The 25,407-nt window shown below is 48.2% G+C and overlaps 1 protein-coding gene across 2 annotated transcripts in view; it reads left to right on the top strand.

Moving 5' to 3' along the window:
• SLC14A2 (solute carrier family 14 member 2) overlaps positions 1-25,407 on the top strand; it is a 178,205-nt gene that overhangs the window by 129,694 nt on the left and 23,104 nt on the right. For both annotated transcript variants that reach the window (XM_032859494.1, XM_032859495.1), the window contains exons 3-10: positions 92-272; positions 1,234-1,423; positions 6,045-6,173; positions 10,172-10,364; positions 14,785-14,932; positions 15,992-16,126; positions 17,865-17,914; positions 18,414-18,588. In XM_032859494.1, the coding sequence (XP_032715385.1) occupies positions 92-272; positions 1,234-1,423; positions 6,045-6,173; positions 10,172-10,364; positions 14,785-14,932; positions 15,992-16,126; positions 17,865-17,914; positions 18,414-18,588 (1,201 nt within the window). The remainder of the gene's footprint in view (positions 1-91; positions 273-1,233; positions 1,424-6,044; positions 6,174-10,171; positions 10,365-14,784; positions 14,933-15,991; positions 16,127-17,864; positions 17,915-18,413; positions 18,589-25,407) is intronic.

Below are 25,407 nucleotides of genomic sequence, written 5' to 3'. Positions count from 1 at the left end.
TCAGAACAGCTGACAAGCTTCCCTATCCCCAAGTGCTCCTGCTCTCAGAAAGCTGTATTATATGGTCGTTTGTCACGGCTTCTCTTAAAAGGATCTCCGGCCATCCAATGAAGACAGCCATATTGTGAAAATGGAAAAACCCAGTGAAAGGAGTAAAAGGAGAGAAAGCGGGGCAGCCCATCAAGGCTCTGCTGGCGTGGGGGGCATCAGCCTCTTCCAAGCAGTGGGCTATCTCACGGGGGAGATGAAGGAGTGCAGGAGCTGGCTGAAAGGTAAGCAAACACCCAGGGGAGAAAGAGCCTCCCTGAGACCCGGCTGGGCGAAACTGCTGCCTCGCTCACCCAGTGCGGGAAGTCTCACAGTTGGCGTGCTCCCGCCCAGTTGTCTGTGTGTAGGTCTGAGGTACCCCAATAACTTGGAATTCCCATGGTTTCAGAATTAAATGTATTTCACTGATTTTAGTTCTTTGCAAATTCTTCACCCCTACACGGAATAGGTTCAAGACAACCACCTTAGCAACATATAAGCCATTCCCCAGTCATTCCTTCCCTTGTTCCACACCTATTTATCGTGTGCCGAGAAGCTATGGACATGGCCTTCCCCCATGTTCCAAGGTTCGTTCTTTCCTTTCAGTGTCTTTCTTGTCCTAGTGCCCCTCAACTAAATACTGCAATAAACACTCCTGTCCGCCTTGCCCACACCTGTAGAGGCTGTCCTGGAAACCGAACCAGAGAGTGAGGCAGAATATAGTCCCCTCTTCCAGGCCTGGCCTCTCCCCTGCCCCCGGCCCAGTCCTAACTCAATGTAGTTGCAGCGCCGGGCTAAAAGCATTTCCTTCCCAGCTCCTTTCCTCCAGACTCCTTTCTTTGCTGCTCAGATACAGCTCTCAACTGAGCCATACGGCACAACACAGAAAGAGAGTTTCCTTCCCCCCTCACCGCTTCCTTTGGACCAATAAATTTCCCTTGGAAGGCTCCCGAGGCTTCCTTGCCAACCAAGCTGATGGCTGGAACGGCGTTCAGTTGGTCTCAGCACGGTGCCTCAGTCTGTATGGCAAAAACCAACACCCACTGTGGACTGACTGCCTCCCACTCAGAGACTGGGGCTGGTGCCAGGCCGGAGAGGAAGCATCCTGGCCCTGTGCATCCCTGTTCGCCTTGGTTGCCGCACCAGCCGCGTCCAGCTGGGGAGCACAGGCTGGCCCCTGCTCATGGCTCTGCCGCTGTCTTTCAGATAAGCCTCTGACCCTCCAGTTCACGGACTGGGTCCTGAGGGGGGCTGCCCAGGTGATGTTTGTCAACAACCCTCTCAGCGGACTCATCATCTTCATAGGACTCCTGATCCAGAATCCCTGGTGGACGATTACTGGGGGCCTAGGGACAGCGGTCTCAACCTTAACTGCCCTCTCCTTGAACCAGGACAGGTAGGTCCCTGACCCGGTGGTCGCAGCGTCTTGAGGTGGACAGATAGAGAAGTGATTAGCCAACCTTATCCTACCAGCCAGCCCAAAATCTCCCGAAGATCAACTTTGAACCAGTCACTGGAGTTCTCTGTAGAATGAAACAGAATTAAACTACTCCTGTGCTTAGAGCAAGTGACAGCACTAGAATTCTTTTGACTGTAGATCCTTTTGGAAACATTCCCTGGGAGGCAGAGGCAGAGCAACACTTAAGAGGCTCTTCCCTCATGGAGCCTACAGTCTAGTTGAGGCAAGAAATGTCTCAGAATAATAAGAGACAGTATATACTGGAGAGCTCAGAAAAGACAGACGTCTCTCTCTGCGTGTTGGTAGAGGATGAGAGAGGGCAAGCTGTGAGCTGCAAACATGGGATCTGGGAGAGAGGAGGGAGGGAGAAGAGAGAGCACAGAGTGGAGGCAGGAGGCAGCACCGCCCCCCACCCCCATACTGGTGGCCACAAAATTCAGGAACAAGAACAAGTAGCATTTTATTTAAGGGAGCATTTCCTCAGACTGTGCCCCATGCTGTTCCAACATTCCCAAACACTCCTGATGCCTGGAATCACCTGGGCTGACTGTTAAGAAATGTGTCTTCTTCAGCCAACCACTTCTGTTCCCTCAGATAGTCCCACTCACTGGGTCTGGGAAGGAGTGTTTTTAACAATATCCTTCTGGGTACTTCTGATGATCACAGACATTTGGGATTGCCCAAATTCTTAGTGTTTTTCAATCTGGGGGTCATGCCTTCATTTGTGGATCATGAATTCATTGTCAACAGCATTTTTAAAAATTAAAATAATTGAAATTGGAGGGGGAGATGAACCATGAGAGACTATGGACTCTGAAAAACAATCTGAGGTTTTTGAGGGGGCGGGGGTTGGGAAGTTGGGTGAGCCTGGTGGTGGGTATTAAGGAGGGCACGTATTGCATGGAGCACTGGGTGTGGTGCATAAACAATGAATTCTGGTACACTGAAAAGAAATTTTAAAAAATTTAAAAATTAAAAAATAGAATAAATTAAAATAGAGTCTTTCATATGTAGTAGATATTTTGCAAAATTTTTGTTTCATTAATGTTGGGACATGTGTTTGTGGGAGAAGTGTGGAGGGGGACAAAGAGAGAGAACTAGGTCATGCTACCAAATATATTCCCTCCTTACCATGGGTTTCTGTCAAAAAGATTGAGAAGCACTGTCCTGCCTTGTTTCATGTGATTCTCACCGCCACTGCCCAAGGCAGAAAGTGAAGGTAAGAGGGTCCACACTTAACGAGTAAGAGAATGACAACTGGGAGAGGCCAGGCACTTACCCAGTGTGCCAGTCAGTGGGTGGCAGGGCTCGAGCTGGGACCCATGGTCTGCATCTTCCAGGCTGAGGTGAGTGCTCTCCCTGTCACATAGACAGCAGGGACAGCAAGGCCACAGGCTCCCTGGTAAACCCAGAGAGTGGGACGTAATCAGAGGTGACTGTGGTGTGACCATCATCACACCTCCTCCAGGCCCACCTGACATCTAGATGCCACCAAGGCAAATCTGTGAGTCAACTTGTCTCCCCTGAGAAGCCGTTCATGCACCTCTCGGGTGGCCTTGGGGGACCACGCTGATTCCAGCAAGCTAGGAGGCTGTTCCAAATTGGATGCTGAGAGGCTGAATTCTTTGGGGTGCAGATCTGGTGTGTGACATAAAAAATGGGCTCCATGGTGGGTATTAGAGAGGGCACAGATTGCATGGAGCACTGGGTGTGGTGCAAAAACAATGAATACTGTTACGCTGAAAAGAAATTTAAAAGGGGGGGGGCCTCCAGCCAGGGTTTTGTGTTTCTTTTTCAACCAGTAGTTTCCCTATTCCTCCTCATCATCTCATGGGCAGCTGGCAGAATTAACTCTTGTCTCACTGCTTTATCGCCGTTTGGTAAAACTCACCTGAACTCTGTCCAGCCCACTGCCTCTCTAGCTATGTGACCTTAGGCTAGGGCTTCCCGTCCTGACCCCATTGTCCTCATCGGTGAAAGCTGTGACTTACTATCTCACCTTTAAGGAGCCAGAGTCCCTTCCTGTGCTGACAGTCTGATTCTCTGACCTTCTTCCCAACCATAATCTACTGGTAAAATTGCCAGGCCATTCAAAGAGCTGCTTCATGGACCTCAGAATTCCAGCGGAGACACCCACCACACCTGCCTAATCCTCCCAGACATCTTCCCTAAGACAACTGTGTGCCAGTTTGGTTTCCACAGCTTTCTCTGCTGGGTCCCCCCACATCTCCCACTCAGCATCCCACTCTTCCCAGTCGAGCACTTTCGCTTCTGCCTATCTAATCCTGCCATCCTTTCAAATCCCCCTCCTATAGGGAGCCACCCCTGATTACCTCAGTGCTCTCTGCTTTCTCACTGGACAAGCCCAGAACATACCTCAATAACTATATGGGATGGTTCTCTAATTGCTTTCTGAGGCTTCTCTCGCTGGCAATGTTCTAAGCATGTTCAGGACAGGTAGTCCCTTTTGACTGCTCCGTATTCTACTACAGTGCCTAGAAAAGACCCCAGCTTAGTTGCTGATAGGTCAGCACCGTGTTCTACACCATCGGGTCAAAGGTCCAGGTGCCCTACTCTGTATTCACATGCACATCCTTCCAAGGAACCCTGCCTTCACAGCACTGACACAGCTGCGTGTTCTAATCATAACCACCACGGACCCTCACCACCAGCCCTACTTCCCTACCCCCATTCCCATGACTTCCCCTACTTCCTGTCCACCAGTCCTACTCCCTACCTCCTGCATTAGTCCCGTGTCTCCCCTTATCCCTGCTACATTATCCCCACTAGCCCAGACACCGTACTTCAGAGAGAGGAGCTCATCAAGGTCAGCAACACTAATGCCTCACTGTCCTGATGGAACATGGTCCTAATGAAGACCTTTTTGGCATTGGGGTTAAATCTACCTTAATATTTTTGATGGTCAGAGTGGGACATGAGGTAATGGTTTCGTTTTGACAACCAAACCCAGAAGCCACCAAAGGTTTGGTAGAGGAGTGTTCTGAGAGGGGACATCTCCAGGGAGGAGCAGCTGTGGAGGGAGCCCTTGGATGTGGCCCCAATTTTGTCTCCCCTGGACTCCCTTGTTTTTACTATTCCCCCTGCACTCTGTCCCTAGGGCTGCAGGCCAGCTCCCAGGAGGGGCCAGGCGTCTTTGCTCAGTTTGCCTGAAGCAACTGGTATTAAAACCAAAAAAGTACTAAATTCTAACACTAAACAGAAATGGGAAAATGTAGATAAATGCAAACACATCTAAAAATAAGTATTTTTCCCAAACATGAGTTTCTGCTTTTCAGATAGATTTTCTAGTCCTGAGGACATTCTGAGCGCCAGTGGTCTTCCCTCCCAAGCTGCTCCATATGTTCAAGGCCTCAGGAGCAGCCCACCTACTCTCCCATGTCCCATGCAAGTGTCCCCCCACAATTGCCATGTGTTCGGCTTTTCTTGTTGGCAACTCCGTAATGACGCCCCCTCCCGCCCTCCAGCTGCTCCCACTCTCCCCCATCCAGCTGAGCTGATCTCCTGGCCCCTGCAGAGCTGAAAGCTCCCTTCCTTCCAGACCTAAGCCATGGCCTCTGCCCAGCAGGAGCCATCCCCTCGCCAGAGCTCCCTCCCTCCCTCTCAGGGAGCTCCTGCTTCCAGACGCCTCTGCTGGGCACACATGGTCACTCGGTGAAGAACTCTAGCATTCACATACGTGCATTCCACAACTAGGCAGGGCCTAGAGCCCTCTGTGCACCAGACAGACTCTGGTGTCTGTTATTACAGTGCTGTCAGACAGACGAGCTCCAGCCTGGGCAACTTCCAGTCAAGGGCAGGGACAAGGCTCAAGCTCCGACTGGTGTCTTGCAGGGATTTGCCTGGTCCCTCGGTCACCCCACTCCCCTCTCCCAGCCAGCAGAGTTATAGCGAGGATCAAGGACAGTGTTCATTAGCATCCGGGAGAGAGGCTTAGGTGCACATAGACTTCCCTTATGAAATGAAGGGAGAATAGACTCAGGCTTGGCTTCTCGCCCCCTTCTGGGCCTCTCCCTGCCCTGCAGAGGGGAGAGGCACGGACACATCCCCAGCAGGCTCAGCTCCTCCACTCTGGGACACACTGTCTTCCTTGGAGGGAGGACAGGTCACAAGCACCGCTCACACAATGCAGTCTGCGGTCAGAATGCACTCTGTCCTCCTCTTTCTCTTCCTCCCCTCTCACTGTCTCCCGTACACACACACGCGCGCACACACACACCACACCTCAGGTTTCTGCTAGATCCCCCACCGTACTTAGCAGCCCGAGACCCCCCTGAGAAGCTAAGAGGCGAACTCAGACGCAGTGAGAAGACTTAATTCTAGAACAGCAAGGGTAATCGGGGCTGTGGGGAGGGGCGTATCTAGAAAGGTGCCGGCGATCCCTTCTCGGCCTTTTGGTTAAGACCAAGTGTAGGAAGGTGCTGGCAGCCACGAGACTGCCCAGAATCAGGAGTAAGCTGACTTTTTCCTGGGAGTCCCAGGGGGGCCCTTCAAGCACCACCAAATTAAAATGCAAACTGTCTCTTCCCCCTCCCCCCAGGTCTGCCATCGCCTCCGGCCTCCACGGGTACAATGGGATGCTGGTGGGACTGCTCCTGGCCGTGTTCTCCGAGAAGTGGGACTATTACTGGTGGCTTCTGTTTCCTGTGACCTTCACAGCCATGACCTGGTGAGACACCTCATTCCTTCTGCTCACAGACCCACAGGGCCCTGAGGTGCTTGCGTCTTCCCCTGGACGGGGGCCTGGACACCCTGGAGCCCAGGGCCTCACCGTCAGACTGGCTTGTACCACAGGACACGGTGAAGATCCACGAGTGTGACTGCGATACAGCAGATCATTTTTTTATTCTGGAATAACAGGAACCCTTTAGAGCAGCAATAAGCACAGGTTTTTTATGGTGCTAATAATCTTCCTTGAATGATAGTTTTAATAATAAAGGCTAACATTTATTGCGGATTTCCTACAAGCCAGGCACAGAGCTAAGCCAGGTGAGGTTACTATTGTCCCCAGTTTACAGGAGGGAAGACCAAGACATGAAGAGGTTAAGTAACTGGCCCCAGGTCATACTTTTACAAAGTTTTTGATGATGAACCCAGAGCCTCCAGGCTACACGGGAATCATCTAAACCATGGCCTGACCAAGACAGAAAAGCTAAAAACTCACCTGGAACAGAATCACTCTTGGAGCAGAATGTCTATAATGAAAGCACAGAATCTTTGAACGAGAAGCATTAATTAAGAGCCTGCTGTACAATCACATCATTTTGCAAAGGAATAAAAAAGTCAGGAGGAAGGGTCTTGGGAACCAGTATTCCTGGGGAACCTGGGCAGGCTAGGCCTTAGCTCACCCGCATCCCTTCTCTGCTGGTCTGTGGTGCCTGAGGCTGGGTTGACTCGCAGGCCTGCCAGCCCCAGAGGGCAGGAGCCTGAAGGGACCCACGTCCTCCAGTTTGTACCCTGCGGCTCCGAGACAGGCTGACTAATTTTTAACATCTCTAAGAAGTCCATGGCTTTCCTTGGTTCCTGGAGTTACTAAAACCAGTTAGTTTAATTTAGTTTAAGTACTGAGTTATTACTTTTTAGTAGTGCTTGTAAATGAATTACGTTAAGCATTCTGGGCAATTTATGTTTCTTCTTAGGGTTTCTGTCTTTCTGAAGCCACTGGAACAAAGAGCTACAGTAGTCATCTCTGTGGGGGTTTCAATGCCCCCACCTGCCCCTATGTCCAGGGTAGCAGACCTTGTCTTCATTCGCACACATTTGGGTTAGAACAACACGGATGAGATTTCTGAGCAAGTTCCACAGGCACTCTGTCCCCGGTGGCCGTCAGTCTACAGTGCCCCACCCCTCCCCCCATGCCCCAACTTAACAGACCAGAAAGCATCCAGGACCCAACTCTGTGCGGTGATTCCAGTGTGTTCGCTAATCTAGTCACGTAGAAGCCAAAATCCAGCCCATTAGGTAGGTATCAGTAGTGCCATTTTCCAGATTTAGCCAACAAATATTTGCTGAGTCCTGCTATGTGCAGGGACTATTCTAGATGCTGGGATACTTGTGAACAAGAGATGGTCTCCATCCTCTTGGAGCCTGTGTTCTTCTTGACAAAAATAGAAATAATGTCCCCAAGTAATTAATTAAAAAGATCTTGTCAAGATTTGATTAGTGCTGTGAGGAAAGCAAAACAGGGTGAGCGGGACAGAGATTGAGTCCAGTGATTCCAGACGTGAGCGGTCAGGGAAGGCCACTATGTAGAGGGAACGGGGGTGATTTCACCTAAATGATAAAAGGCAGCTACCCTCTGAAGATCTGATGCAGACCCCGACTAGAGGAGTGCCCGTGTTCAGGAAACAAGACCATGGGGCTGGGGGGTTATGCCCAGTGAACGAAGGAGTGGCAGGAGGTGAGGGCAGAAGGAAGCGAGAGCTAGACCCCATTTGCTTTGAAGATCCAGCAAACTTTTTGATTTTTATTACAACTGTGGTGGGAAGCAGTTAAAGGGGTTTTAAATAGAGATGTGATAGGATATGACTTAAATCTAAATAAATCACTCATGGCATGTGGAGAAAGGATTTTAATTGGAACAAGAGTGGATGCTGGCAGCATCGTCAGGAACCCACAGAGAACTGAGAATGGTCTGGACAAGGGTGATACACAGGAATGTGGGGAGAAAAGCCCATCTAAGAAATGGGCTTAGAGTGTATTTTAAAGAAGGTGTGGGCAATAGGACTGACTGGGAGGCTACGGAATACTGGGGGTAAGAAAGCAAAGAAGATTCACTGTACTCCTTCAGTCTGCCTAAGCACCTGGCTTGATGGACAAGACACAGAGAGAAACAGGTTGGTGGTGGGAAACGGCACAGATCAAGAGTCCTTTTGGATATATTAGGTTGTAGACTTCCAAGGAGAGATGTTGACGAAGTAACATCTACAAACATCTACGTAGATGTTCTACGTAACATCTACGAAGTAGTTGTACAAATCCAGAACTTTGTGATACGGTCAAGATTTGGAGGGCAGAAGCATACAGAAGATATTTTGTCCATGGGAGTCAAGGATATCCCCCAGTAAAAATTAAGAAAGAGAAGACCCAAGGCAGAGCCATAGGATGGATCTTCTAATATTTGGATGCCCTTTGACAGAGGAGGGGAATAATCACAAAGAAGAAGTCATGAGGAGTGACTGGAGAAGCAAGAAGCAAGCTAAGAAAGGGCAGAGTCATAGTAGCACAAACAGAAGGTGTTTCAATCCTGTCAGGAGTGTCCAGCTGTCAAATGACGGGAGCCGGGAATGGCCATGGATTTGGCAGGATAGATGTCATTGGTGAAATGGACCAGAGCCACTTCCGTGGCATGGGGAGAACACACATGGGATTGGAGTGGGTTCAGAAAAGAAAGGGGGTAGAAAGATGGGGCACGGCAATCTTTTGAGCAGTAACTGCTGTGAAGGGCGGTGGAGAAATGGGGCAAACTCTCTGGAGGGGACATCGGGTTAGAGGAGAATGTTTACAGGTAGAAGATACTAAAGCCTGCTGTAGACTTACAAGAATGATCTAGAGAAAAAGGAGAGACTGAAGCTGCAGTACTGAAGTCTTGAAGACGGATTGGATCCTGAAATATATTGGCAAAATAAAGGAGGGACACTCTCATGATGTGCCAAAGGCAGAGAGGAAGAAGGTGTGGGAGCCGGGCCATTGGAGTGTGTGGAGCTAATGGTTGGGAAAATAAAGCATTTCCCATCTCGTCATTTCTGTTCCTTCAAAGAAGTAAAGCAAGGTGCTCAGCTGAAACTAAAGGGAAGCAGTGAAGTTTTGAGGGAAAAGGAGAAAATGTGAAATATTTGTCTCAGCAAGCTGGAGAGTTCATTTGCTAGAGCTGTGTGGTGGGGTTTTCAAGCAGTCTTAAATGCCCATTGGAGACTCATGGTCGTGAAGGGAGACCAGTCAGCCAGATCACGTGACTCCTTCATGTTTCATCCAGCAGCTCCCTGAATGTGGAAGATGCGGGGGGGTTGGGGTCTCCCGTGGCTGGTCCCTTCAAGGAAAGTACAGCTCAGGGAGCTTCAGTGCCTGGTGCTGCTCACTCAGTAAGTGTAATAGTTAGGATTTGGACCCAGTTCTGTCTGCCTCCAAAATGCCCGCTCTTCCCAAGGAAGAGGCCAAGAAGAGAGAGGACACAAACGACCGGAGGTTCTGTCTTCATGGGGTGGTTTCCAGAGTAGCTCAGAACATCTGAGCTGAATCCAAGCCCGCACATGACCTGTGCATGCCATAGCAGCAGCCTCCCATGAGGACAGACTTCTACAATGTTATCACAGCCCAGGAGAGTAGCTGTTGTCCATCTTGATGATCCAAAGGCAATCCATGGTATTTCTAAGGATGACATTTTGTTTGGTTTTCTTGGTTTAAGAAACAAGGAGATATTTAATTTATAAATGTTTCTATTCAAAACAAATTATAACACTTTAAAATTTTGCTTCTCAAAGAGTCACCTTAAATCAAACACTTTATTCCCAGTTCCAGATAAGTTGGACCACTAGAGTCTCAAAGGAGTCAGGAATGGCCATGCCAAGGAGAGGGGACAGTGGGTGGCACTGTGGCTAGACCTAACAAGACGGTATAAACCCAAGGATAGGATGAGCACAGATTAACCTTTGTCCCTCTCACCTTCAGCCCACTTCTTTCCAGTGCCTTGAATTCCATCTTCAGCAGGTGGGACCTCCCGGTCTTCACGCTGCCCTTCAACATGGCAGTGACCCTGTACCTGGCAGCCACTGGCCACTACAACCTCTTCTTCCCCACGACGCTGGTGGAGCCCATGTCTTCAGTGCCCAACATCACCTGGACAGAGATGGAGATGCCCTTGGTAAGTTCCCCAGTGGCAGATGAGTTGGGACCCCTGCTTCCATCACACAGCTTCTCCGTAACCAGTCTGTGGATTACCCAGGCTCTCCGCTTCTCCAGATGCAGCTGCAGATGACGGCCATGGGCGAGGGCAGGACAGGGAAGGGCCATGCCAGCTCCCTATACTCTTTCACCAAACCCTCATTGAAGACCCGATATGTGCTGGCACATTATCGGACACGAGGAGTACACGGGGAGTAAAAGGACAACAGCCTCTCTGCCCTTTAGCAGTGCACACTCCCCATGGGGACACAGACAGTAAACAAGTGCACAGACAAGTGCCAAGTTGACGCTACGCAGCAGTGGGGTTCAGGGAGAAATACTTAATGAGATGGATGGCTGGGAGAAGGGAAAAGACACCAAAATGAATGTTTAAAATTAAGATTTTAAAGATATTATCAGTAGAAGATGGGGATGAATTTTCATGTACTTTCCATCTCAGTGGCTCTCAAGCAGGGCTGGTTTTTCCTCTTGAGCAGGGCAAATGTCTGCAGATACTTTTTAAATTGTCTAAACTGGGGGGAGGGGTGCTCCCGGTATCGAGCAGGTAGAAGCCAGGGATGCAGTCAAACGTCCTGCTATGTACAGGACAGCCCTCCCCACGACGAAGAACTATGCAGCCCCAAATGCCATAATACTGAAGTTGAGAAACTCTGCTTTACATCCACCTATCATAAATGTACATATTTATTTATTCTACTGATGTCTAGACACTGGGGATGAAGAGATGTAACAAAAATCTAACATAAGATCGGGACGCCTGGGTGGCTCAGTTGGTTAAGCCGCTGCCTTCGGTTCGGGTCATGATCCCAGCATCCTGGGATGGAGTCCCACATCGGACTCCTTGCTCAGCGGGAGCCTGCTTCTCCATCTGCCTCTGCCTGCCACTCTGTCTGCCTGTGCTCATTCTGACAAATAAATAAATAAAATCTTTAAAAAAAAAAATCTAACATAAGATTAAATATATAGAATTGTAACCTTTGGCCTTATTGATGCACAATAGAGAAAGCTAAGTGCTCACCCGAGGGCAGGCTTATTACTTACCGGACACTGTTCCAAGCCCTCAGCTTCTGAACTCGTCTAACCAGCCCTCATGATAGCCCAGCACTGTAAGTACTGTCATTATCCCCATTCCCAGATGAGAAAACTGAGGCACAGAGCCAATTCGTTGCCCAGGGTCAAAGTGCGGCTTGTGCCCAGGCGTAAAACCCAGGCAGCCTGCTGCAGAGCCCAGGCTGCGAGCCGCCACCTGCCTCATCCCAGGCAGCACAGGCACCTCGGCTGGAGCCTCCACAGTGAGGGGAACGCTCTGCTTCCCCGTGCAGTCTGGCCCTCAGTGGGTGTCTTTACTAAGTGCTAGAGTGTTCTCTACCTTCCCCCAAAATCCAACCCCCTCCATCTTTCCCCCATTGGTTCTGGCTTGACTTTCTAGAGTCATTCAGAATATCGTTTCCATGATTGCCTTTTGAATGCTTGCAGACATAACCCATGTCCTCAGTACTGTCGGGACAACCTCATTTCTGAGCCCTCACCACCCGGCTGAGCCTGTTGTCTAGATGTACTGAAGCCACCGGAGCCGCCGGGGGGCTCAGCTCCAGGGCCACGGCTTCCAGGGCAGGGCGGGCAGCGCGGCTCTGGGCTGCATTCTGACGCGAAGCGTCTCAGAACAGGAAAGGCTCCCGGGCCCCTCGTGCAGATGCAGCTGCCAGGTGCACAAAACCTTTTTTAAAGATGTTGTCTTTGTAAAGTTTTGTCTGGGGCCAGGGCTCGGGTATGGGTCAGGGTCAGGGTCAAAATCCGAGAGAATGGCCTTGAAGGGAAAGCCCAGCCTCTCCAGTGGAAAACAGCAGGGACGGGAGCAGGGGCAAAACCCTGACTCTGATAGGATCATCGGTGGTCCTCGTCCGACAGTTAGGCACACTGCCTTAGCGACACAGACCTGCTGTCCCTGAGCCCTACCCGCAAGGCAAGGCTCCAAGTGGCGCTGCCAAAGGGAGGGGTCCCGGTGTCCCCCCCTCCCAGCCCACACTGTGAGGCTCTGCAGTGCGGCAGCAAGGGGACTGCTGATGGGGGAGAGCCACAGACAAGAGGGGCCTCTTGTTCATCTTCACCATAACTAGAAAGGGGCAGGCCACACAAATCCACATCATCCACAAATCCACAAATCCATCCAAGCTCACCATCCAAGCTCCCCATCACACCACTGCTCTGACCCCCAGCTCCTTTTCTTCCAAACCATCCGCAGCCCAACACCCCTTCCCTCCTTCTCTTTAAAATAATGATGAGAATGACTTCCTTTTTGTTCATCCAAACTGTCATCTTTACTGGAGAATCGTCTGGGGTACGGAGTAGGAAGGAGGCCGGTGCTCAGTACATTTCCATGCACACCCGACTGACCTTCACACCTCCACCCCAGAGTGCTGGAAAGCAGGTGGAGGGGAGGGAGGCAGCCCCGGGGCCACAGTTCACCAAGCTAAAATACGGATCCCCCGGCAGAGGAAGCAGCTTTCTGAACCCAGGCTCCATTCAGAGGCTACTTGTCCCTCATTCCTGTCATTCCTGACTGCTTGCATTTCAAACCTGTGTTCCCAGGGGGAAGGGGGTAGTTGGAACCCCCTCAGCAGCCTGCATTCCTCAGACGTGGGGAAGTCATAGAGCAGTTACTGAGTAGACTTCTAACCCCTTCCCTGCCCGAAGCTGTTCCCTGAACTTGCACAAAGCTTTCTCGGGGCTCCCTTAAATAAGCCACACCCCCATGCTGTCATGCCAGCCCAGGGCTATAGGCTCTGGCCCAAATGGGGCTCCGTGACTGAAAGGCCACCCATCTGGAGACAAGGATGGGTAAAGCTTAAAAGCTCAAAACACTATCCTCTAAAGAAATCAGACTGACTCCAGAATTAAATCAGATTGTTACAAAGTCCAAAATTTCGCTCAAAGGAGAGGTCCAATGAACTCCCAGCAGCTACAGTAGATCATGTGGAACTAACCTGGGGGTCCCCAAACTCACTGCCCATGATAATCTCCTGAGGCCCTGGTCAGGCCCATACCGGTTAAGTCACAATGTTGGGGAGGAGCCAGGCATCATTTTTTTTTTTTTAAACATCTCTAGGTGATAAGAGACTCTTAATCTCAGAAAACAAACTGAGGGTTGGGGGGGAGGGAAGGTTAGGGTGGCTGGGTAAGGGACACTGGGGAGGGTATGTGCAATGGTGAGTGTGAAATGTGTAAGCCTGATGATTCACAGACCTGTGCCCCTGGCGCAAATAATACATTATATGCTTAAAAAAAAAATCTCCAGATGATTCCACCACACAGTCAGGTTTGGAAACCCCTGCACCACTCAGTACACATCTATGAGGCCAGTATGCACCCAGCCATAAAGAAGCCCCGCCCTCAAAGAGGTCACATCACCTAGTAATGGAGCGGAGACGGCAGAATTTTAAAGCTGGAAGATCATCTGCTAAGGCAGCCTCCTCCCGTTAGAGAGGCAGACACCAGAGCCCTACAGGAAGAAGTGACACATTCACCATCAAGCCGTGAGCTCCTGCAGAGGCCCCTGAAGGCAGGTGCCCGTAGCTCCCAAGCCAGCGTGCCCTGCCTGGTCTGCCAGTCTCCCTCCTTTCCTTCTTCCCCTCCTCTGTCAGATAGGGATGGTTCAGCATGCGCAGAAAAGGGCCACCAGGCTGTCAAGCTAACCATCTCCATTGACCCCCCTCCAGCAGAGGACTCTCAGGCTCAGGGATGTTGGCTTTGTTCTGTTTTCCAAGTTGCACATGTTACCTTTCTGCAGTGCTAGAGGCTCCTGGAGCAGGGGAAGTCCCTCCTCCTTCCCAGAACCCCACAATACCCGAGGTAACAGTGAGCCTACAGCAACCACCTGTAGACTAGGGGTCAAGTTCAGAGGCTTTAGCCTGGCCTTGGCTGTCAGTGAGCTGGGAGACCTTAGATTAAGGCAATCATCAAAATGACCTAAAATATTTCCAATATTCCTGGAATAATTGTAGGATTTCAGAAAGTCTAGTGGAAATATCTTAGTGCCCCAAAACCCCCAATGGCAGTCTAGAGAGGAGGTGCCCTCTGGTCCCCTCAAAGCTTCTCCCCTCAGGGCAGAAGCCATGTGTCCCTCAGAAGCACCTGTGTTGGGGGGCCCTGCCTGGCTTCGCATGGGGGATGCCAGATGCCTGCTAGGTGGTGAAGTGAAGAGCGATTTGTTCCAGCTGGTGTCCTTCCTCCCAAGTTCTCTTACACACGGGCATACCGGTGCTGCCCCAGGCCCGTTCCATCCCATTAGCCCCACCAGGAACGGCTCCATCCTGACCCTAAAGCCTGGTCTTTGCAGCTTGTGCCCACGCTCCTGTTACCTGATTCTGTTGATTTTGCAGCTGCTACAAGCCATCCCCGTCGGGGTCGGCCAGGTGTACGGCTGCGACAATCCCTGGACAGGCGGCGTGTTCCTGGTGGCTCTGTTCATCTCCTCGCCACTCATCTGCCTGCATGCCGCCATTGGCTCCATCGTGGGGATGCTGGCAGGTAGGACACAGTCCCCTTTCTGCAGGGAGGGCTTTGGGGTAATCTTCCTGAGGTCATTCCATCCCTGCACGTGGCAGATGTTCTAGATCTATGATCTTCACTGACGTTTGTGAACACTGTCAAGGGTAGGGATGTATTCTTCCCTTTCTTGAGTCTCCAAAGGGAGCAGACTGCCAAAGCAGGATATGTAGAGAGACACAAGGGGCCAAAGACCGGATTGGCTGCTCATTGAGCCCCCGGGAGCTGGCGGCTGGGAAGGGGGGAACTCAGAGGGGAAGAGAGCAGTAGCAGACCAAGGGGTATAAATGACCCAACTCTTCGAAATGTCAAGGAAACTAAAGGAAAATAATTTCTCAAAATTTGTGTTGCTATCTGACAAATGTGATTTACTCTTTCTATATGTATGTATATGTATGTACATGCACCTATATATGACTAGATGGACAGCAGAGCCAGAAACTGGCATTAGGCATATGGGACTAGGGTCCTGTTGACTCATTCCAATATTTGTCAAAAACTTCTTGGAAGAAGAACTTAAAAAAATTCTTTGAAAACTTCAAACTTATCAAAAAATTACAAAAAGAAGAATGGTACACAAAGCACCCCGTACATTCTTTACCCGATTCACCTGTTGTTTGCCTCCTACCCTCTCACTGTAATATTTCTCTATCTCCTTATGCCTATATGTGTACATACATACTTTTCCCCAGTTGTTTGAGGCCCACCTTTCTCAACTGAAAGCTTTCTTGCTAAAAATGCAGTTGCTGTGGCCAAAGGAGTGGGGAAGGCCTAGAATCCCAATACCTTGACTTCCCCTCACCTTGGAAGTAGTCGTACCTCTGTGTGAAATCTCCAAAACACAGTTTGGAAACCACTGCTGTCTTCTGGTTGCTGGTTCCTGAAGACCAGATGCCATTTGTAGAGGCTTCTTTGATGGGAGGAGGGAGGAGGATGGGGGTAATGGCAAGATGAGGCCACCCTGAGACATGACACCACCCATGAAGTGGCCTTTGTGCTGGGACCAGGAACTGACCAGAAACAACACAACTTGTCCCACAGCACTGACGGTGGCCACTCCCTTCAAGACGATCTACATGGGACTCTGGAGCTACAACTGTGTCCTGTCCTGCATTGCCATCGGGGGCATGTTCTACGCGCTCACCTGGCAGACCCACCTGCTGGCCCTCGTCTGTGGTGGGTATCTGGGGAAAGATGGCAGCCATGTCACTCTGCTGTTCCTTCCTTCCCTCCCTACTTGGTTATGTGAAACCCATGGAGCCACAAATCGGAACTCAACAGCAGGGATACAAAGACCTGTGGCTTGGGTCCCGATACCAGGGTCCTTGAGGTTCCTCTTCTGTCAAATAGAGCCACAACCACGCTTACTGCTATTACAACAGTGTTGGAAGTTTACAAGGAGATCACACGTGCATTTCCTCATGTGCTAGTGTCAGTGTCCTGGTGTAATATATTTTCATCACACAGCCCATTACAGAGCACCAGTAAGTGCCAGGCCCTAGGCTAGGCATGGAAGATGTAATGGTGACCACATCCTCATGAAGCCACATCCAGCAGAATAGAAGTAATCACACAACTGTTAAGGCGGTGGTGTCTGAAAGGATTATTGGAAAGACCCAGTGAGGTGACGTGCTTGGGAGCACTGAGGTTGCAGAAAATCGGACTGTGGGAGCTTGATTCCCATGGAGTAAACAGCGTGCTGTCCCAAGGAAAATGGGCTAGAGGCCTTATTATAGCTGCACCCCAGCACCACATGTGAGCTCAGTCCTCCCAAGGTCACCACCAGGCATAGATTGTCGGCCCATTTTATGGCAGAGGGAATGAAGCCCAGAAGGGTTCGTGAACTTGGCATGGAACACATCTATTAAGGGCAGAACAAGATTCAAACCCAAGCCCCCATCTTCCCACCAGTCTTCCCACCCTGAAGTTGCTTATATTCTCTGGAAACAGCAGGACTTTAACAAGCAAAACTAGAGACAAGTAAAGAGTGGAAGAACATTTTTGTTTTGTTTTTCTCCCCACTCATGTGTGGAGACTGTAAATGACTTCCATGTCCCTTGTATTCCCCTCAGCAGCCTGCAGGGAGACAGTAGGCTTGGTAAATATTTGTCAAGTCAAAAGTGCCAGATATTTTGAGGCCCAGACCGTAACTGCCTTTGGCCTTCAGAGAAGTGGCAGATTCTTGTGGCTAGAACCATCTGGGAAGGCTTCGGGGGGAGGATGGGGTTTATCTCAACACTTCCAGGGTGGGAATTGGGGAGGTACAGGGGAGAGGGGTTGCGGAGAAGGTGTTCTGGACAGAGGAACAGAAAGAACAAAGGTGAAGGGGCAGAAGGAGGTTGTCCAAAGGCATGGGGGTGTGGATGAGCTCCCCTAACTGTCCTAGGGGCCACATCCTGGGGTGAACTCAGATGCCTGGCTCCTGAAGACAAGATCACGGACCAGTAAGGTCCAGCCTTGGTGAGACTTGGTGTGGGTCCAACAAGGTCTATCATAGCTGCTCAGAATCTTGGATGGGAGGGGATTTGTTGGGGCTCACATAATCTGACCCCTCAACACCGAGACAGATAATAATCCAGCCGCCCAGCTGGGCCAGACCATCCCCAATGTCAGTTTGGACAAGCAAAAGATGCTTATTGACCCCTGACTCTATGCATGGAAGTGCGGACTCCCCGTGGAAGTGGGGAAGGACTGGAAGGCTTTCATTGCTGCCCTGGGAACACACGGTCTGGCGGGAGATTGGCCACACCTACCCACAAAGATAACTACCATAACCATGTTGCGCAGCTATGCCAGATGTCAGGGTGTGTTGCCGACGCTGGAGGTTGCCGAAGACAGGACGGGACCCCTGCCTCTGGGGAGGCGTGAGGGCAGACCCTGGGAAGCTGACTCTGTGGTCCTTGTTTTTCCACAGCCCTGTTCTGTGCATACATGGGAGCAGCCCTCTCCAACATCATGTCGGTGGTAAGTTTGGATTCTCCCAAACATGTCCCTCCCCAGCCAGGGCTTTAGGACATTTGCAGTTTCTGGAAGAACCCTGAGTTGTTATGGTGGCTAGTACCCACACAATGCCTCTGCCAAGGTTTGTCCAGGTTTGTCCAGAGAAGGACTGGCAATTGCACGCCTGTGCCTCTGAGGTATGTTGGGGTTGGCTGTGTGTGCGCCAGAGAGTGATACAGCCAGCAGTGGAGAACCTAGATGGACGGATGGAGGTGTTTGTGTGTGGCCGGATGTGGGAAATGATCCCCAGGCTGATTTTCAGCTCCATCATTGAAAGATTCTGACTGTGTCCTAAGGTACCAACATCTCAAACTCCTAGACCAACTCCTCGGATGTTATGAACCCAAAATCCAATGTCATCACTAGGGAAGAAGGATCCCCATCCTCACATCCTACATACCCTTGTCCCCCAGGGCCCCTGGAGCCTAGGACCATTTTCAGACCCCAGCGTTTCTTCTTCTAGATTGGTGTGCCACCGGGTACCTGGGCCTTCTGCCTGTCCACCCTCACCTTCCTGCTCCTGACGACCAACAACCCAGCCATCTACAAGCTCCCACTCAGCAAAGTCACCTACCCAGAGGCCAACCGCATCTACTACCTAAAAGTGAAGAGCAGTGAAGAAGAGAAGTCCCCCAGCGGTGACTAGCCCACTTCTAAGCAGAAACGCTCTTTGCCTGCACCTGGTCTCTGCTCCCTGTGGTCTCAGCTCTGGGTCAGCCGGCTGCAGCACTCCCCTTCCGTGCCTCTCCTGGCAACTGTTAGAACCAAACACACCTGTACCTCCCTTTCCCTCGTGCTGATTTCTCTCTCTCTGCCCAAGTGGCCGTAACTATCCACGTACGACATTAGAGGAAGTTGGCATGAGCTTGCAGAGTTAGAAGTGAGGTGTGTGCTTTCAATGTCATTGTCTTCAAACAAAAACATTTCTCCTTAGTCTTTTGGGAAAATGACCACAAGATGTTCTTCGTGGCGTGTTTAGCTGAATAATAGATGCTCTAACACTGAACTTGCTGAGGGGTTCCCAGGCGGACCCAGAGTGGGTGGGAATTCAGGGGATACAAGCCAAGAATTGAAGGTACTTAGTGGCCGATGAGGACACGCAGCGTCACATAAGAGAGAGGAATTTTACACTAATAAGAGTTTTAAAGTCAGAACAGGGACAGTTAGAGCACTGGGACCATCTAAATAGGCAGTCTCGAATATTCAGTGGTCAGAGTACGGGCAAGATGATATCTCAGCAGGAAACAATTCATAAAAATGAGAATCCCATGTATGACTTTTATTATAAAGGATAAAAATATGAAGGATAAGCATGTCTCAGTATAAGTCAAACCAGCATCTTTGTGCAGAGATCCCAGTTGAGAAAAGTATCTGAGCTCAGCATGTGAAAAGCTGGAGAAGCGTATCTCATTGTCCTATTTGCCTGTGGGTGTTGGAAGCTTTATGAGGTTCTGCGATACTTGAAACAAATGGTTAACCTGAGTAGAAGGACAATTATCCATGAAGTTCATAACTTGACTTCCCAATTACAGTCATTAACTTACATTCAGTCTCCATTTATAGGTATATGAGGGTTCAGCAAGCTTTTTCTGGAAAGGGTCAAAAAGTAAATATTTGAGGTTCTGGAGGACTTACAGTGTCTTTAGCAAAGACTCCCCTGCGTCATTGTAGCATAAAACAGCCTTAGATGACATATACGTGAATGAGCATGGCTGTGTTCTAAGACTTGATGAAACAAGGAAACTAGATTCGGCCCACAAGCCCAGGTGTGCCAGTGCCAGACACAGATGCCCACCACAATAACGGTTTGGAGCTGGTGGGCAGAGAGCAGGTCCAAAGGACGCTGCCATGTTCTTTACAACAGTGGAAGATTTTTAGGAAGGTGAGATTAGTATGTCTAGAATCAGGAAGATCTGCTCCGAGGCTCCTTGACCTGGTGCCGCCGTTTCCAACCAGGCCCTCCTTCCCCAGCAGTGTCTGGGAACCATCCCTCCCCAGTCCCCTCACTCTGCTTCCACCTCTGCGGGCAGCTGCACCACCATGAGAGGAAGGAAAAACTGAGCTCGGTGTGCAGACTCGGTGTGCAGGGAGGCTCCTAGACCCCAGGCTTAGAGGGGAGTGTGAAGGGCAGGTGGTCTGCTGAGAACAGGGATGTCAGCCCTTCCAGACAGGACTCAATTACCCAAAAGGGAGGGGATGCCCCCCCAGATATTCTAATAAGAGTTAACAGAACTAGATGCCCCATTCATTCATTACGGACAAACTGTGCCCAGAAATCTACTTTCCTTTCCTTTAAGCCCATGAGACTCTCCACCCCAAGAAGTAGATCTGATAGGAACTGGGGTTTGTTGGGGTTTTTTAAAGATTTTTATTTATTTGAGAGAGAGAAAAAGAGAGAGAGCATGAGCAGGGTAGAGTGGGGGGGAAAGCAGGCTCCCCAGGACCCTGGGATCATGACCTGAGCTAAAGGCAGAGACATTTAACTGACTGAGCCACCCAGGCACCCAGAAGCTGGGTTTTAACCATGCCTTATATTGGATTTCCAGGACAGGAAAACTGTTTGGATATAAAAAGTCCTTTCCGGGGATGCCTGGGTGGCTCAGTTGGTTGGACGACTGCCTTCAGTTCAGGTCATGATCCCGGGGTCCCGGGATCGAGTCCCACATCGGGCTCTCAGCTCCATGGGGAGTCTGCTTCTCCCTCTGACCTTCTCCTCGCTCATGCTCTCTCTCACTGTCTCGCTCTCAAATAAATAAATAAAATCTTAAAAAAAAAAAAAAAGTCCTTTCCGTTCACTTGGACAAGATTCTCTCTTCTCCCTTTCTTTCCCACCCCCAGCCTCTGTCATTAACAAGGTCCCACTTTGGTCACAGGTATCTGGGTTGCTTTTTTTCTCCCAAGTTCCCACTTCCATCCCTGTAGAAATTAAATGTTAACTGCATTGCCAGCTGTCAAATTCATGGGAAGAAAAATGGATAAAAGCTAAGTAATTCAGAAAAAGGAAAAAGCATGTCCGGCAAGTCTGGAAAAACCACAGGGCCTTAGAAATCCTATAATGCATTATGATCAAGATGGCCAGATATTTATGTAAAAATAGGAAAACATCTACTAATTCGAAATAAGAAAGAACTTCCTGGATGAAGTATTGTCAATCACTGAATTTGCTTGCCAAGAGATGTTGTCCAGGAGTAAGGGAGTGTTTTTAAAAAACATCTTTTGGGGCTAAGAGGCAGAAAATCGATGGTATTTCCCAAATGTGGTCAAACAAGCTCCTTCTGGAGCAGAACAAATCTTATTAAGCCAGTCTGGCAAGCAGATGCCGCATCTCTCTTGTGGGCATGGACAAGGGTGGGGCAGAAATGAAAATCCCCACCCCTCCAAGAAAGTCATCCCTGTGCAGCTCACCCTGCCCATGGGCCATGGACAGATGCCCAGATGTCCTCTGAAGTAGCCCAAATAGTGGTAGGCAGTTTGGAGAGCTCCCTGGAGTGACCCTGTCCTGCCTTCACCAGAGCCTTCCCATCCCACCGATGAGTAGAATAGATATGTAGGGGCAGGAATCTTAACCAGAGAGACACCACCAACATGAGGTTGCACAGGAGTGAGCCACCAGGAGAAAAGGGAGAAGAGCTTTGGGGTACACATCCCGGCTGTTTTGCTGTGATCACCCCCAGATTCTGGATAGCAGCTCCTGGTTGTACAAATGGTAGCTGAACATAAATATGGCTGAACATAGTCATTAAAGAGAGTAGGAATATGTTGGGCAGCAGGGGGCAGTAGAGGAGATACTGTCTGAAATTGTCCCTATCACACCATCCTCTCCCTCTCTCCACTGTCCCCTCCCCAGATCTTCTCATTTCTTCCCTCTGACCTCATCATCTCCCCCCACCCATTTCCATCTGCTCTCCTCCATGGATGAGTTCTGCTGTCAGCCGTGAAGTGATGTTGTCCTGCTGTACTTTCAAATAATCAATCTGGACTCATATTTCAATCTCTACTATGTTAACTGACATAGTCAAGTTTTCTACTTCTTGGTCAAACTTCAGTTTGTTTCCTAGGGAATAATCCATTTTCTTTAGATTTAAAACATTGTTACCCTACTGTTATTCATGGAATTTGGCTCTCTCTTTTCCTTAATCAAGCTTGTGATGGGTTCATCCATTTTATTGGCTATCTACAGTTCTGGTTTGCTTTCTATTTTATTGATTTACTTTTCTGGGTTTTTTCATGTTTTCTCAAATTTAAATGTTCCTTTTTCCTCATGTTTTAAAATTGATGTAAAGTTTCTTCATTTTAGATTTTTCTCCTTTAACAACAAAGGTGTTTTAAGGCCATTAATTTTCCTCTGAGCATAGCTATAGCTGTGTGCTATAGGTTTGGGAATAAAGTATTCTGCTTTGATCAGTTTTGAATAGTTTATAATTTTAGTCTTGATTCCTCTTTGACTCAAAAATTATTTAAGAGTGATTTCTTAGTTTCTAGCACTTGGGATCTTTTATATTTTTAACTCTCTATATCTAGTTTTATTATGAGCAGAGAGGATGGCCTATAAAACCTTTATTTTAGAATTATATGAATTCTTCTTTGTAGACAAGTACTTGGTTGATTTGGGAAATGCAAAATGCAAACTTTTGATTTGAAGGAAATACATATTAAATTGATTTGTTAATTGCATTATTCAATTCTCCTATGTGCTTATTTATTTTTTTGTCTATGGGATCTTAATTCTGAAAAGAGTTTATTAAAATTCAATTATGGGGCATCTGGGTGACTCAGTTTGGTTAAATGTCTGTCGATCTCAGCCCAGGTCTTGATCTCAGGGTCATGAGTTCAAGTGCCACATTGGGCCCAGCATGGAGCCTACCAAAAACAAAAACAAAAACAAAAAAAACAAAAAAACAACAACTATAAATGTAGAGTTTCATGAAGCTCTCTTGCATTTCTGTAACATTTGTCTCATATATGTATCAATTACATTGTTTGGTGCCTATGCAATGACTATCATTGATTTTTCATTAATGTTATCTTTTACTATTACACAGTACCTATTTTATCCTTGTTCATGCTTTTAACCTCATTCCAACTTATCTGGTCTTAATGTTGCCATACCTACTTTCTCCCTAATGTTTTCTTAACCCTTTGTTTCAACCTTTATCATTTTCTTTTAACTATGTTTCTTGAGAATAGCATTTAGCAATGTTTTATATTTAAACTAATCTTAGTGTTTCTGTAATTGAATAGGTAATTGAGCCACTTCCTATTTAGTGTAACCTTCAATATGCTAGTTTTACTTCTTCTGCCTTGCTTTATTTTTTACTATGTATTGGCTATTACTACTTTGGCTTTTTACTTTCTTCATTTTGCAAGTATAATCATGCTACTACCTCTTTCCTTCTTCCCTTTGTTTTTTTTGGAAGTCTACCATTTTCCCTTTCACTAGTTGTTCCTGCTTCTCTCCAAACACTCATGATCAAAAGTATGTTTCTCTATCATATAAAAACAAGATGTCAATAGTTTACTGTGACAAGAGTTCCCATTTCTCTGATGCTCCTTCCCCACCCTGAGGAACTAAAGGCCTTAGATACCACATTCACTCTTCTCCTCCCCAGAACCCCCACTTTTACTTTTATCACAACTCACTTCTCCAGTTTCACCCACCCCTGGATCTTGCTGAGATTATTTATCATTTTTTAATTTTTTTCCTCTTGCCTCTTAGTTTTTGCCAAAATCCTCAATGGGGCCCCTGTGCCCCAGATTCCCGGTAATTCTATCATTGTTCATTTGGAGTTTACTATGTAGAGTGGACATGTTACCTTTTATCACCATTTCCTTTATTCTTCACCTTCCCTTATTTCATGGTCTTTGTTCTGATTCATTTATTACTTGTTTAGATTCTTGTTTGAGTATTGAGTATTTTGTTCAAATACTATATGACAGAATATGGGGGACATGTTCTCTGACTCTGAATATCCACAAAGTTTCTCCCTTGTAAGTTAGTGACATTTGGGCGGGGGAGTATCCCTGGGCCACAGACTTTCCCTCAGCTGTCTGTAGTCATTGTCCTTCCATTTTCTGGCTTCCAGGTATTACAAATTACTGATGTCAATCTCATTCTTTTTCCTTTATAAATAGCATATTCTTTCTTTCTAAGAGATCATAAGATGTTCTCCAGTGGATTTCAGGAATTTTATTAAGTCAAGCCTAAATGTGTGTCTTGTCTCATCAGTCCTGCCTTTCAATCTGAAAACTCGAGTCTTTCTTCAGCTCAGCAGCTTTTCTTCTAACATTTGTCTGATTATTGCTCTCCCTCCATCTTGTCCTTCTTCTGTCTCTGGAATGCCTGTTATCCACATACTCAGTCTCCTCGACCTCTGCTCCAAGTTGCTTGCTTCCTTCACAATTTTTACCATTTGTATTTTTGCTTTGCTTTAAGATACTTCCTCCATTTGATCTTCCAGGCCACCAATTCAGATCCCAACAGTAACCTTTTTTTTCTTCAATTCAAGAGATAACTTGAATTTTTTAGTTCAAAAATCATGTGTTTCATTTCAAAAAAGCTTTGGGATTTTGAATCTTGAATCTCCATGTCTGTTTATATTATTCTTTTGTTGTGCCAAAGGCCACTTGCCAATTTTCATGAGCCAGCCCCTTGGAAACTTTGCCTTATTGTCTGACCTCATTCATTCATTCATCTAGAAGACATGTATGAGGAACTGTTAACATGTTACTCAGGACACTGCTTGGCCAGGAAAGAATCAGCTCAGTTCCTGCCTTCAAGGAATTCATTTTATGGGAATTCATCTGGCCAGGTGAGTAGTCTCACCTGAGGTGAAGATGGTGGTAACAGCACAGATTGCCTGAATCATGGAAGTTCACAGCACCAGTTTCATTATTTTGAGTGAATTATCTGGTTGGATTGGTCTTCAGTTCAGGAAAAGTATCAAGCATGACATTAAGGGTCCCAGGAAGATTTCTGTACCTCGTCTTTTATCCTCTATCTTGCCGTTACCTGATACCCAAACATTCCCAGCCATCCCTTCAGTTCAAGGCTTTGAACCTGTTAAAATGTAAACAGTGCTGGGAAGGTAACACAGTAAGCATGATCAATCATTTGCATCTTAAGTTGTAGGAGTCATTTCTGAGAATAGGTTAGATGAAAAAGGAGGGGAAAGTACAAAGAGAAAAAAAATGGGTAGCATACCTTGAAAGAGTCTTTGGCAATGGAGGACATTCTAGGTGAGGCCAAGCTGGGTGAATGAGGTCTGAAGCCCCTTTGTTTCATCAGGAAAGATGATGACACTGTTATATTTGGCTTGGAGAAAGAAAGGCAGCTGTAAATGGCCGTCTGCTGTGTGGAGTAAGCATGTGGAAGAAGTCAGCTTACTCAGCAGTACTTCGGAAGATAGAGCAAGAGTAAATAAGTGGGACTGATAAGCATGTAGACTTGGAATCTGTGG

Source organism: Lontra canadensis, unplaced genomic scaffold (genome assembly GCF_010015895.1).
Source record: "Lontra canadensis isolate GAN:19392208 unplaced genomic scaffold, GSC_riverotter_1.0 scaffold17, whole genome shotgun sequence".
Classification (NCBI taxonomy): Eukaryota; Metazoa; Chordata; class Mammalia; order Carnivora; family Mustelidae; genus Lontra; species Lontra canadensis.
Note: the sequence above shows the minus strand (reverse complement) of the source record. Positions and strands in the feature narration are given on the sequence as shown.